The sequence below is a fragment of the Anguilla anguilla genome, chromosome 5, assembly GCF_013347855.1.
Source record: "Anguilla anguilla isolate fAngAng1 chromosome 5, fAngAng1.pri, whole genome shotgun sequence".
Taxonomy (NCBI): domain Eukaryota; kingdom Metazoa; phylum Chordata; class Actinopteri; order Anguilliformes; family Anguillidae; genus Anguilla; species Anguilla anguilla.
The window spans coordinates 63,085,857-63,099,490 of NC_049205.1; the positions used below are offsets into that span (position 1 = coordinate 63,085,857).

The 13,634-nt window shown below is 50.0% G+C and overlaps 1 protein-coding gene across 1 annotated transcript in view; it reads left to right on the forward strand.

Moving 5' to 3' along the window:
- Nucleotides 1-13,634, forward strand: part of LOC118226918 (protein AF-9-like) — a 41,292-nt gene that overhangs the window by 20,170 nt on the left and 7,488 nt on the right. Inside the window, exons 7-9 of the mRNA XM_035416916.1 lie at nt 2,389-2,940; nt 11,154-11,226; nt 12,655-12,796. Coding sequence (XP_035272807.1) covers nt 2,389-2,940; nt 11,154-11,226; nt 12,655-12,796 — 767 coding nt within the window. The remainder of the gene's footprint in view (nt 1-2,388; nt 2,941-11,153; nt 11,227-12,654; nt 12,797-13,634) is intronic.

Consider the following 13,634-nt stretch of genomic DNA (forward strand, 5'->3'; position numbering starts at 1 on the left):
GACTAACACCTTCCAGATCTCTGTTGGGAGTGTTGAGGAGAAGGAGCTGAGGCTACAGAAAGGCTGCTGTGGGAACCTTCTGGAACCTTCTGGAACCTTCTACTCCATGTGTGACAGTTAGAAGTGCGGTGGTGTCCTGAAACGCAGTAATGAGATTTTCAGAGGAGTAGATTCTGCACCCCACCCCTCTAACCCCCCGTTTCCCCCCCACCTTCGCCCTCCCCTCCCGCCTAGAGACGGGACCTGCGTGTAACTGTAGACGGCGATGGGCAACGTTCCACATAAATGTGTTTTGAAATATGTATTTGCGCGTTTTTTTTTTTTTTAAAAAGAAAGTTTATTTAATGTCGTATCAGGCTTCTGCATAGCCAGCTAAACGGCCATGTTGTGACTAGCGGTTAAACCACACTCTCATGCTGAGTGACTCTGCGGGTATGGATGGAGACTGTTCTCTCCATACTCACTGTATGTGACCGCCCTCTGAGTTTTCCCTTCGCACACTGGCACCTCTTATCCAGGCCTGTTCTGGGCCATACTGGGGTCCCCCACCTACAGGTTTTACACTTCATACAGCCGTTCCATTGTGACTTATGAAGTCACGATTACCTCAACAATGTGCTTGACTGACTGAGCGCCTCCAGTTCTGTCGGTTGAGCGGATTCAGACACGCTTTGTCATTATGAATCGCAAACGATTATCAGTCGAAGCGATCGCCCATGCAGCCGAAGTTTAAAAAAAACACATATAAAGTTTGTTTATTTACAAAAACATGAAATGTGGTTCATTTACTGTCGTAATTCAACTTTTTGTCTGTAGACTGTATCTGTAGACGACTCATTTAAGATGCTGCTTATTGTCAGGTGTCATATTGCGCTTGCTGCTGTATGTTTTATATTCGGCTGTATAAATCTTTCAAATTTGCCACATTTGATGGTGATTGTTTTCGGAAGCCGGTCTTGGTGAAATCGAAAAGCATCCAGACAAACAGTCAAATGAGTCATATTGCACTTCTTAATGATCACACAATCCTTACACACAAAAAAAATGATTGCGCCAAAATTTAAGAAAGCCTCATAGGATATCGGGCCAAATTGAGGTGATTTGTCACGGGACGACCCACTTGGGATGTGTAATAGTACTTTTTGATTTAGTCAGCGGGAGCTGAAAGTGAGGAGGGGCGGGGGGGGGGGGTTTGTGAGAGAGAAGCGGCTTTAAGCCGGGGGGGTCGGAGGTCGGGACGGGAGGACAGAGTAAAGTTTTTAGGGGTAGTAAAAGCTGGCCCGGTGTCTAGACTGCCTAACAGTTTTACTGCACGGACAGTCCAGGGTGGGGGGCGGGGGGGGCGGGGCGGGGCCGAGCGGGGGCTGATTGGACTTGTCCGGTCAGGGGGACCGAGCGCTCTCGTCCATCTGGACGTTGCCCACGGCAACCAATCGATCGCACATGTGCTGCATCGCCCCCCCGACCCCACACACCACCCTCCCCCCCTCCGAGAGAAGTCAAAACATTCTCCACGCCTCCGCCTGCCAAAGTCTGAGCTCAAGTGTTCTTTATTTTCCCCTCACTTTTTACTGCTTTTTTTTCACCCCCCCCTTTTCCCCCATGTATCTCTGAATGAGACGGAGAGTCCCTTAGCGACTGCCACTCAGCCGCCGTTAGCCTCCGCGAGCGCGTTGCTCCGGGACGTCCCGCTGTTGACCTGCATGCGGGCGAACGGGCGAATCGCTGTCCTAAACCTGGGATCCCCCCCCCCCCCCCACCCCCCGTCTGATTCCTCTCTCGGCTTCACACCTGAGGGGCACGGGTAAAACCTGAGCTGGGAAACCTGCGGGCTTTAGGACCCTGGCCACAGGTCTCCCGCCCGGTTTTTATTTATTTATTTTTTTTTTATGAGTTTGATTTATGCCTGTTACGTATTTTCACATCCATTTTTGTACATATTTTACAGATGAGACAAGAGATTCACATTAAAGTACCTTTCCACGGCTCTGTCTGCATCTTGCTGACAGATATATATGACCCTTCTGCAAAACTCTGCAGCAGAACTGTTATACGCAAAGATTTACTGGAAATGTTTTTGTGCCCGTTCAAAAACGAAAGACAGAGCGCCTCCTGTGGTTGAGGAGGGAACTGCAGCAGCGGTGTGAGCTGCCCGGTCCTGCAGGCCCAGGAGCTGCACGGCTGAGCTGCGAACTTCAGGGTGAAAATAAATGGGCGTAAGATCAGGGATCTCAGACCCCGTCCTGGAAGACAGTGTCCACTGATTTTTTTGTGTCTAAAGGCTTAAACTGACCTTTTGAAAGCAAAACACAAGTCCTGCTGACACAGCAGGTCTCCAGGACTGGAGTTAAACCTGCAGACCCTGCTTTGCTTTGCCTCTCTCTGCAGGAGGGGTCCAGGAGCACGCTCAGCTCCGGCAGCGGCGGCGTCTCCACGGCGAAGCCTGCGGCGGAGCACCGCGAACGACCCCCCAGAGACGCCCGAGAGCCAAAGAGTGCCTTCAGAGCCCCGCCCAGGGAGCCCCAGAGACCGCCCAAAGACCCGTCCCGCCAGCCCAAAGAGGGCCAGCCGCAGCGGGACGGCTGGCCCAAGACCGGCTTCAAGGAGCCCAAGGCCGTGACCCGGGAGGGCCGCCCGGAGGCGCCGCCGCAGGCCAACGCCAAGGCTGGCGCCAAGAGGCCCGCCGCCGACGCCGCCCACCATCACCCCGCCAAGCAGAGCAGGAAGGAGCCCTCGGACTCGTCGCCGCGGCAACACCACTCGGACGCGCGGCTCCTGAAGGAGAGGAGGCAGGCCCGTCCGGCCGAGCATACGGAGGGGGGCGGGGGCGGGGGCGACCTGGCGGAGAGGAGCAGGGCGGTCCCCTCCCTGCCCCCGTTCCAGGACCTGGTGGACCCCAACGACTCCGACACAGACGACAACGCTTCCCCCAAGTACGAGGTGAGAGCGGTTGCTTGTAACGTGTAGATGATCTTTAATCTGCATCGAATCTTGTCGTACTACAGTTCCCATCAGGCATTTCACCAGCGTCTCAAAGGTTTCACGGACAATAGCTGGGATTCCGTCAACATTTGTCCTTAACTTTCACTTAATTAAAAGCAAGAAAAAGTTTTTTTTCCTACAGTCATTTGGCCTGTTGTTAGTCTATTTCGGTCATGGTGAGAACTGGTATTGCCCCCCCCCCCCCAATCTCCTTCTCTCTGTCATAATGGTGCTCACACACCTCCTCACTAGGCCTAGTGCATTATGGGGGGGGGGGGGGGGTAACAGCTGCTTTATTGTAGTAGGAAGGGGAGGTTCAGTGGAGCACAATTATGACATCATCTTCCATTATTATGACATCATAATCGTCTGCCTATTAGCATATTGGACACAGCGGCCATAGAGCTGCAGGACTTCCTGGGATTGCATTCAGGTTTTACTGTCTGCCTTCCGTACAGGAAGCCCGTAAAACTTCAAAGGGGTGTCTGTCCCGCCCCTGCCTCGACTGCTTCCTGTTACCGTGGTCTGAGAGAGGCTGAGAGGTGATGAGGGTATCCTTCAGTGCCGTGTGTGTTTGACAGGCAACTGACTTCTCCATCGACACAAATTCAGCTTGACCTGTTAGGCCTTAGAGTAAGTTATTTTAGTCTTATAGGCCAGGGGACTTTCAACCTTTTCTGATCATGGGACCCCCCTACCCAGGCTCAAAGGCATCCAGGCGGACTGCTATCATGAGTTGAAAAGGGTTCTATTTTTTAAAAAAGGAAATATTTTCCAAAATCTATATAGTCAATACATATCAAGTCTGGCCAGGGACCCCCTACAGCACCTTCAAGGACCCCCTGATGAATCCCGACGTCATGGATGGAAACAGCCTCAGCTTGCGGAGATGTGTCCTTTGAGATAAAACAAAAATATCTCTTCGCATTGATTCTTGTAGCTCGAGCAGATTTAGCTGGTCCGCTCGTACCGTCCCATATCTTCATTTATGGAAAGCAGGGATCTCAAAACTCCAGTCCTGGAGACCCAGAGTATCTGCAGGTTTAACTCCAGTCCTGGAGACCCAGAGTGTCTGCAGGTTTAACTCCAGTCCTGGAGACCCAGAGTATCTGCAGGTTTAACTCCAGTCCTGGAGACCCAGAGTGTCTGCAGGTTTAACTCCAGTCCTGGAGACCCAGAGTATCTGCAGGTTTAACTCCAGTCCTGGAGACCCAGAGTGTCTGCAGGTTTAACTCCAGTCCTGGAGACCCAGAGTATCTGCAGGTTTAACTCCAGTCCTGGAGACCCAGAGTGTCTGCAGGTTTAACTCCAGTCCTGGAGACCCAGAGTACCTTCAGGTTTTTGTGGTTTCCTGTCGAGCAGCTGCTGGTGTAGCCCATGAAAGCGCGGTGGGCAATCGCCTTAGCCTTTAGCCTTTAGCCTTTAGCGTTTCCAGTGGTGTAAATTACGCATACGAAGGTGTTGAAACTCACTGAGAAGCAGAAGGGCTGCGGTTTGAGCCCCCCCCCCCCGGCAGAAACGTGCGTGGCGCTGCTGTGGGCGACGGACGCCCTTTGGCGGGTGATTTACGCGGCGTGAAGTCGGAAATGCCGCGGGTTCCGTGTCGGGACGTTAAAAGAGCACGGGGCTCCCTCCGAAAAGCACCAGAGGGGGTCTGCCCCCCCCGCTCCCTCTGACTTCAGAAACCTCACACAAAGGCAGCCGCCGGCTCTTTTATTGGGGCTGGGGGGGGAGAGAAAGCAGGGGGGGGGGGCAGATTTATGGTTTTAGGGCTCAGGACCAGGGCGGTATAAAGAGGCCAGGGAATGCCTGAGGGTTCCCCTTTAATCTCCCGCCGTCGGGGAGGTGGGGAGAGAGACACCCTCCTCGCCTCACACACACCTCACACAGGCTACACACAGGCTACACACACACCGCACACACGCCTCACACAGGCTATACACACACCTCACACAGGCAACACACACACCTCACACAGGCTACACACACGCCTCACACAGGCTACACACACACCACACACAGGCTACACACACACCTCACACAGGCTACACACAGGCTACACACACACCTCACACACAGGCTACACACACACCTCACACACACCTCACTCAGGCTACACACACACCTCACTCAGGCTACACACACACCTCACACACAGGCTACACACACACCTCACACACAGGCTACACACAGGCTACACACACACCACACACAGGCTACACACACACCTCACACAGGCTACACACAGGCTACACACACAGGCTACACACACACCTCACACACAGGCTACACACACACCTCACACACACCTCACACAGGCTACACACACGCCTCACACACACCTCACACAGGCTACACACACGCCTCACACACAGGCCGGTCGTGTTCACCCGTCCACTCTTACTGGCTCTCAGCTCGGCCTCCGCAGGCCCCCCAAGGTGCACCATGGGTAATGGCTATGAGCTGTGTGCTCAGTGCTTTGTGATCTGTGTTCAGTGCTCTGTGTTGAGTGCCCTGTGCTCTGTGCTTTGTGTTCAGTGTTCAGTGCTCTGTGTTGAGTGCCCTGTGCTCAGTGTTCAGTACTCTGTGCTAGGTGCCCTGTGCTCTATGGTCAGTGCTCTGTGCTAAGTGCTTTGTGCTAGGTTCCCTGTGCTCTGTGTTCAGTGTTCAGTGCTGAGTGGTATTCTGTGGATGCCCCAGTGCAGTGCTTCTGCTGCTCTCAGTTTGTTTTCAGCAGTAACTCTCTACAGTGGGAGCAGACAGAGGAAGCGCTGGCTCTGATGGTTTCGTTACTGGTGGAGCTTTTAAGCTCTTAAGAACAGGACCTAGGATGGCTTAGTGAGTAAAAAACTGAGTGTATTAACATGTAGAGTTTTGTTCTGCTATTTTCTGTTTTATTCCTGTTTGGAACATTTGTTGCTAACCTTAGAGACGCTCACATTTCTGCCCTCCATGTATGGTGTGTGCAGGTTTTTTCCCCCGACCCCACACACACAGACATCCCAACCTGGGGTTTGACCCTAAAACCTACCACACACAAGCCCAAACCCAGCTCCCTGCCCATAATTCCCAGATGCCAGGCCCAGCCAGCAGGCCCGCTGCACGCAACTAGGACTTGACCTTTGACCCTTGACCCCTCAGCCTTACGAGCACAAGCCCAGCTCCCTCCCACAGACTCTCAGGCAGCCCAGCCTTCCTGCATCGTGGGGGAGTGAGTTTTACCTGGGCGGTCAGGTATGCCCCCCCCCCCCCAGGGCTAACGTGTGTGGGACCCCAGCGTGGGGTCTCTCCGGAGAGACATATGGAATCCTAATCACTTCAGAAATCAGGGGTGCCGACTCTGTGCTGGGGGGGGATGCAGGGTCGACACTTTTGACACCTCAGGTTTTTGGCTGCACCCCCCAACCCCCATCCCACCCCCCCCCCCCCTCCCGTCAGCTCAGTTTGAGATTGTGTCTGTTCCCGTAAGAGCCCCCCCCCCCCCACACCCCCGTCTGTAAATTGAATAGAGCAGCCTGGTGGGGCCCGGCCACTCCTGAAGCCTGTTTATTGGGCCCTAAAAGATGACTGCCCCCCTCCCCGCCCCGCCGGGCTTCAGTCAGGGGAGACAAGGGCCGTAAATCACTGCAGCACTCTGAGATTTACTGCCGTCTGAATGGGGCTGCGGCAGCCTGACAGCCAATCACGCACCGGAGATACGGACGGCAACCAATCACGCGGCGTAGATACGGCCGGCAACCAATCAGAATCTGCGCTCTTCCTTTTGGCTGCCACCATCATAGGAAGAAGAGGGCTTTAGTTTCTCTTGGTCCTGTTTTTTTGTTAGCGCTGACAAGAAGACAATGTGGTTTTAGTTCGTTTTAATGAACCCGATAACTGCATTAAAACAAGCGCAATGTGTTGTCAGTCGCTGGGGAGCGGGACCTTGCACTAGGAGGTTGCAGGGTTCAGTCTCCTGAGGGGCTTTGTACTCTGATCGGAGTATTAAGCCTGAAGTACTTTTCCAGCTGCATAAATATATAATATGTTAAAAAAAATATATAGAAATATGTATATATAGCCTATATATGCTTATGCGAGTCTTACTGGATTAGAGCATCTGCTAAGCAAATAAGACCTAAAATTAAAATCCATGTTTGCCGCTGTGAGAAACCCCTCAGATGCACCAGACGGTGTGTCGAGGTCACCAACTGCAAGAAACCTCTCCTCAAACCAAACAGCGGAAGTATCTGAGTGGCGAAGGAATGTGTGTAGTCTTACCCGGTGCTACTGGGACGGGATTCATTTTATGCCATATATGTTATGTTATAGCTTTATGTTATCTCAGTTATCTGTTAGCTAAATAATTATTTCGGTTGGAAAGCAGAAACGGAATGCAGTGGATCCAGTGCCACTTAAGAGTGAAATGTGTCCGGATAAAAACGTCCCGAGTTTTAAACGTCAGCTTAAATCACAGTCTGTGACAGGGAGGGTTCCTGCATGTGACACTGCATTAATTTTCCTCATAGAGAAATTCTCCTCTGATCCGGAAATCCATATATGGGCAGAGGTTTTTGCCCTGCGTTACTTTGCTTTGTGGAGGTGGGGGTCGGGGGGGGGGCACCCTCATTGTGCGTTCGGTGTCAGCTCTTTGTCCAGACAGGCAAATGGACGGTAAACAGCCTTGAGGAGAAGCTAAGACCGGTGACCGTGTGCATTCTCTCCTGAACCCTTTAAAACCATCAGGTCTGCATGTGTGCCTCCTCGTCTAAGGCTTCCCTCAGAAGCATGGAATACGGTTGGGACTGTGTGCCTGTCTGTGTGTGTGTGCCTGTCTGTGTGTGTGTGTGTGTGTGTGTGTGTGTGTGTGTGAGAGTGTGTGAGAGTGTGTGAGAGTGTGTGAGAGTGTGTGAGTGTGTGTGAGTGTGTATATATGTTGCATTTATGTGTGGGCAGCTATGAGATAAAAGGTTCCCCAGGTCTCTGCTTTTCACGCTGAAGTTTCAGTCTTAGAGCCTCAGTCATAAGCACACACACATCAGCCAGCAGCATGTCTGTAGAAGTCAGCCTGTCGCTTTGTTTGGGTAGACAGCCTGAATACAGTCCTTTTCATATACAGTTCCCTGGCAGATTGCATGTTTTTTAAGGTTTTGGTTCTAAACTGAAAAGGTCATAAACAAGCCTGTCCTTTATTAAATTAACTTTTATGCTGCAGAATTTAGAATGTATTTTAGTTTTTATTATTTTTTTATTTTTTATTTTTATTCTTAATCAAAGGGAACTGAAACAGAGCGGCGTTCCGTGCCAGAATTCCGCAGAATTCCGGCTGCATCCCTCTGCCGGATCATCTGGGAGGAATGCAAACAAATTAATTGGGATTACCGTAAAAGAGCCCGTTCAGATTTCCTACCCCGGCCCCCGCCAGGAGGGATTAGCTTTTAATAGCCGTTTGTTGGGGACGGCTTTCTCTTTTTTTTTTTACCCTTTGGAATTTTACCCCCCGCCTGCGATGCGGCAGTTAAATGCCCCACAGAGCTGCCCCTCGCGGGGGCAGTGAGCGGCTCCACAGCGAGGTTTTGTGGGGAGGCGTCTGAGTTTCACGCGCGACGCAGACTTGCGAGCCGGGAGGGGCTTTCTAAAGAGTCCTTTCGCTTTCACGACACTGCTCAATTAGAGAGGCTCTGGGTTTGGGGCCTGGGGGGCGATGGGGTCCCCCCAACCCCCCCACCCTTTGGGAAAATAATGTCTGCTGCTCACACAGAGCCATTTACAACCTGCTTATGGCCTCCTTAAAAGACCCCGTATAACTTTTTAAAGCTCAGATAAGGAGGTCTTTTTTCTTTTCTTTTTTTGCGCTCTTGGCTTTGGCGTTTGAACGAATTAAACAAGTTTTCTTTCATCTCACTGAACTGCTCTGCAATTTTCAACATAAATGAGTGAAGAATGCAGACCTGATTATGAATGCGGTGTCGCTCATCCATCTTACTCTGTGTGAAACAGAGGGATTTTTGGCTCATTTCATCCCGCCCCCCCCCCCCATGCAGGTTGTTTTCACCCTGTCAGTCAAATGTCTTCCATAAGCCATTTATATCTACAAGCACCAACAGCATCACCAAGACGTGCATTAATTCATTCAGCCCGCTGTGGTGTGAATTATTCCCCTGGTTGGAAGTGGTTAAGGAAACGCTGTACGGAGGTGTTGTGCGGCTGTGGGGTCGGTTGAATTTATTTATTTTTTTGATCATTTGGTTCGCAGTGGAATTAAAGCACATTTTTGAATTTTTTTTTTTTTGCACTAATGCTCCAATCGCATCACGACTTTTTTGGGAAACTGTGCTTCTCTTGGATATTAATTTGCCACTGTTGGGCAGAAATGTTGAGTTTTTTTTTTCTACTGAAGAGCATTAATCATAGTTTTTACCCGGTCCCTTGCTGAGCAAAATTGATTGACATCTGTCTAATCCCTCCCTCTCAGGCCATTTCCTTATATGGAGAGGTGGGATGTGATTGGGGAAGTGACAGGCACTAAAGGAAGTTTCTTTCTTTAAGACCCTGTTCAATCATGTCTTCATTCTTTAATAGCCATTCATAAATAACCAATGTTATGTGATCAAACCTATTTAATTCCATTGAGATTTTAAATTAATTTGTTTTTTGTTCTTGAAGCCAATAAAGTTCTCACACGTTGGTTTTTCTCATTTGGAGATCCTTCTTTATTGCTAAGTGTCCAATGTAACATTTTACCTTTTAACCAATCAGTGGTGCATCTGTTTTGTGGGCTGCCAATCGGAAGTGAGCTTGGGGTGAACGTCCACACACAGAATGTACACCCTGCAAGACCTCCAGCGCTGGTGTTTAGGAAAGATGTACTAAAGAGAAATGGCAGCATTTATCCTCTTCATAAATTTGAACAAAAAAAGCGTGCATATCTTTATCATATGACATTTAAAATACAAAATAGCTGTAATTGCACAGGTTCTTTGACTGTGATGGTTAATGGTACTGAGGAAGTCATTGGTATTTAGCAGGTATTGGGTAATCATCCTTGTAAAAATAAAAAAACTTACCTGCTTCTGCATAAATCTCTTACCTGATATGTAGTGACAGCACGATGAGGTTTCATGTATTTTATGATGGGTGGACCTACAGTGAGCTGTCAATCACCGTCTCGTATTAAGCAATCGAAAGGGTATGTTCTCCCCTGCGAAACACAAGGATGGGCTCAGATGAGAGAGTTGCTAAGTGCTGTATGGCAGCTGTTTTAGCTGGATGTGCATTCATTCTGGGGTGGGGGGGGTGTTTGGGGGGATGGGCTGAAGGCTACAGATGTGTTAAGGGGCGGAGCCACAGCTGGCCCCTGGGCAGAGTAGGGGCGGGGCCCTTTCTGTGGAGGTGGGCACGCTGTGCTGTAGGGAGGCGGGTTTGGGGGGGGGGGGGGGTGATTTATGATGGGGTGGGGGGGGGCAGTTAACCCCGTCAGAGCCACCTGCGCAGAGACGGCCCGGGGAGATAATGACCCGGGTTTATGAGCCGGAGAATTCGGCGCCGGTCCTCCGATCGGCCCGCCCGCCTGCCGCGGAGCGCCGCCCGCCCGTCCGCCCGGTGATTTAATGCCCCGGGGGCTTTTATCACCCCCGTTACCATGGCGACGCCCCGCCCCGCCCTCCCCTTCCCGACAGCGATGTCCCCCTGTACAGAGGAGGGGGGGGGGGCATGGGGGTCAGTGGCTTTGAATGTGTTGGAGGTGTATTTACAGAATTGCTTATTAAGACAGTGTATGTAGGTTTTGTTGTTGCTGTTGTTGTCATACCTCTTTACGCTTGTCTCCATAAGTGCTCACCTTCTGTATTAAGATCATGCACGGTGCAGACCCGTAACATTCACACAAGTGATGCTGTGAGAACGTTGCAGCATTGTTCCAGATAGTGGCACGCCCATCCTTCTCAAAGTAGCAGAGCAAACTCTTTATCAGCTCACTCATAATGAAGCCTCAGCTTCTCTCCCTGTTCTGTCAGCTGTCACTTTCCCATTCTGTTTGATTGCCTGCCAGTTGCTCAAAAAATCAGAAAGAACGTATGTCCGAGCCTGTGTGCCGGAATGTTCCAGAACGCCAGGTTCCCTTCAGTGAAGAGGCAAAAGCAGCGCATCAGGGGTGCTGTGTATTTTAACTTGTTTCTTTCTCCCCCCCCCAGTCAGAGCAGCCTAGCCCAGCCAGTTCCAGCTGCAGCTCCAAATCCAGCTTGACCCCCCCTCAGAAACGCCAAGGTGGGTAACTCACCCTGCCCCCCGAATGCCCTTTTAGGGTATTCTGTTTCTGTGAGGATATTTTATTCCTCTGTATTTCTTCTCCACATGAATGTGCAGTGTACGGGCAAATATACAAATTACTGCTGCTTTCAGATACTGCACTACATCACACTGCTGTGAAATATGTTTGTCATTATATTTACAATATATTGCTGTGTACTTCCTATTCATCATTCCCTGTCCATGGCCTAGACTCATCCATCCATTATCTAACTTGCTTATTGCTGGTCAGGGTCCTGTGGAGGTGCTGGAGCCTATCCCAGCGTCCATTGGGTGAAAGTCAGGAATATACCCTGGGCAGGTTACCAGTCCATTTCAGGGTGCACACAGGTTAGATAATGGCTACATTAAGTGGGTATAGATTTTTGATGGAATAAGAGGGTTAGATAATGGGTAGAATAAGAGGGTTAGATAATGGATGGATTAAGCGGGTTAGATGGATGGATTAAGCAGGTTTGATAATGGATGGATTTAGCGGGTATAGATAATGGATGTATTAAGCGGGTTAGATAATGGATGGATTAAGCAGGTTTGATAATGGATGGATTTAGCGGGTATAGATAATGGATGCAACAAGCGGGTATAGATAATGGATTTATTAAGCGGGTTAGATAATGGATTTAGCGGGTTAGATAATGGATGGATTTAGCAGGTATAGATAATGGATGGATGGATGATCATAGATCTCCTCTACTCTGAGATTGCCGCAGAATTAAGCCTCAGTCAGCAGCTGTGCAGCTCTGCAGGGCGTGAGATGTTTCTGGAATGTGAACAGTTGCGTTCCGTTCCCGTTGGGGGAGTTGCTCTGTGTAAAGCGATATTCACATCGAATGGGTTCATTCCCATAATGCCACGCTCACTACCCTGAGAGTCCGCTCCACTGCGCTGTAAAACCTCAGCTTTAAATCAGCTCTAACAGGGTTTATATGAACCCCGCAGGGAGCAGTCTCTCTCCATTGGAGTTAAATGTCCTCTGTCAGAGACGATTTTCCATTTTACTGTGGGATGCTCATTTCAGTTCAGAATTTGAGATTAAAAGCGCAATTTTACATTCACAGTACAGAATGCTCTTCAAGCATTTAAGATGCTGAATACAGTGATTATTACTCCTTGCAGGGCACGTATGCTGCTATGCTGTGAAACTCTTCTACAGGGCTTATGCTAGAAATGGAATCACATTAACTGAAGAGCATTCATTTTAGGTAACAGCATACTAGGCCTCACCATTCAAAAATATTCAATAAAAAGTTTTTTTTTGTTGTTGGTTTTTTAAAACAATTTTTTCGGAAGTTCTGTAATTTCTCTTTTTGAACTATTTCACAAAGGGTTTTTTAAAAATCCCTCTCTCTCTCTCGCTTTCTCTTTCTCTTTCTCTTTCTCTCTCAGTGTTGGACCCCCTGCGGTCGATAATTCAGGACCTCCACTCGGATGAGAATGAGGAGTCTGAGGAGGAAGAGGACGATGACAGTGAGATCCACTCTGACCCGGAGCGGCCCCTGCACACTCACCTGTCCCACCGACACCGCAGGTCAGAACCGCAGACTCCAACCTGCTTCTGTGGCCTTCCTTAGCTCTACATTCTCACCTCTTCTGTGGCCTTCCTTAGCTCTACATTCTCACCTCTCCTGTGGCCTTCCTTAGCTCTACATTCTCACCACTCCTGTGGCCTTCCTTAGCTCTACATTCTCACCTCTTCTGTGGCCTTCCTTAGCTCTACATTCTCACCTCTTCTGTGGCCTTCCTTAGCTCTACATTCTCACCACTCCTGTGGCCTTCCTTAGCTCTAAATTCTCACCTCTTCTGTGGCCTTCCTTAGCTCTACATTCTCACCTCTTCTGTGGCCTTCCTTAGCTCTACATTCTCACTGCTCCTGTGGCTTTCCTTAGCTTTACATTCTCACCTCTTCCGTGGCCTTCCTTAGCTCTACATTCTCACCTCTTCTGTGGCCTTCCTTAGCTCTACATTCTCACCTCTTCTCTGGCCTTCCTTGGCTCTACATTCTCACTGCTCCTGTCACCTTCCTTAGCTTTACATTCTCACCTCTTCCGTGGCCTTCCTTAGCTCTACATTCTCACCTCTTCTCTGGCCTTCCTTAGCTCTACATTCTCACCTCTTCTCTGGCCTTCCTTGGCTCTACATTCTCACTGCTCCTGTGGCCTTCCTTAGCTCTACATTCTCACCTCTTCTGTGGCCTTCCTTAGCTCTACATTCTCACTGCTCCTGTGGCCTCCTTAGCTCTACATTCTCACCGCTTCTGTGGCCTTCCTTAGCTCTACATTCTCACTGCTCCTGTGGCCTCCTTAGCTCTACATTCTCACCGCTTCTGTGGCCTTCCTTAGCTCTACATTCTCACCGCTTCTGACCCA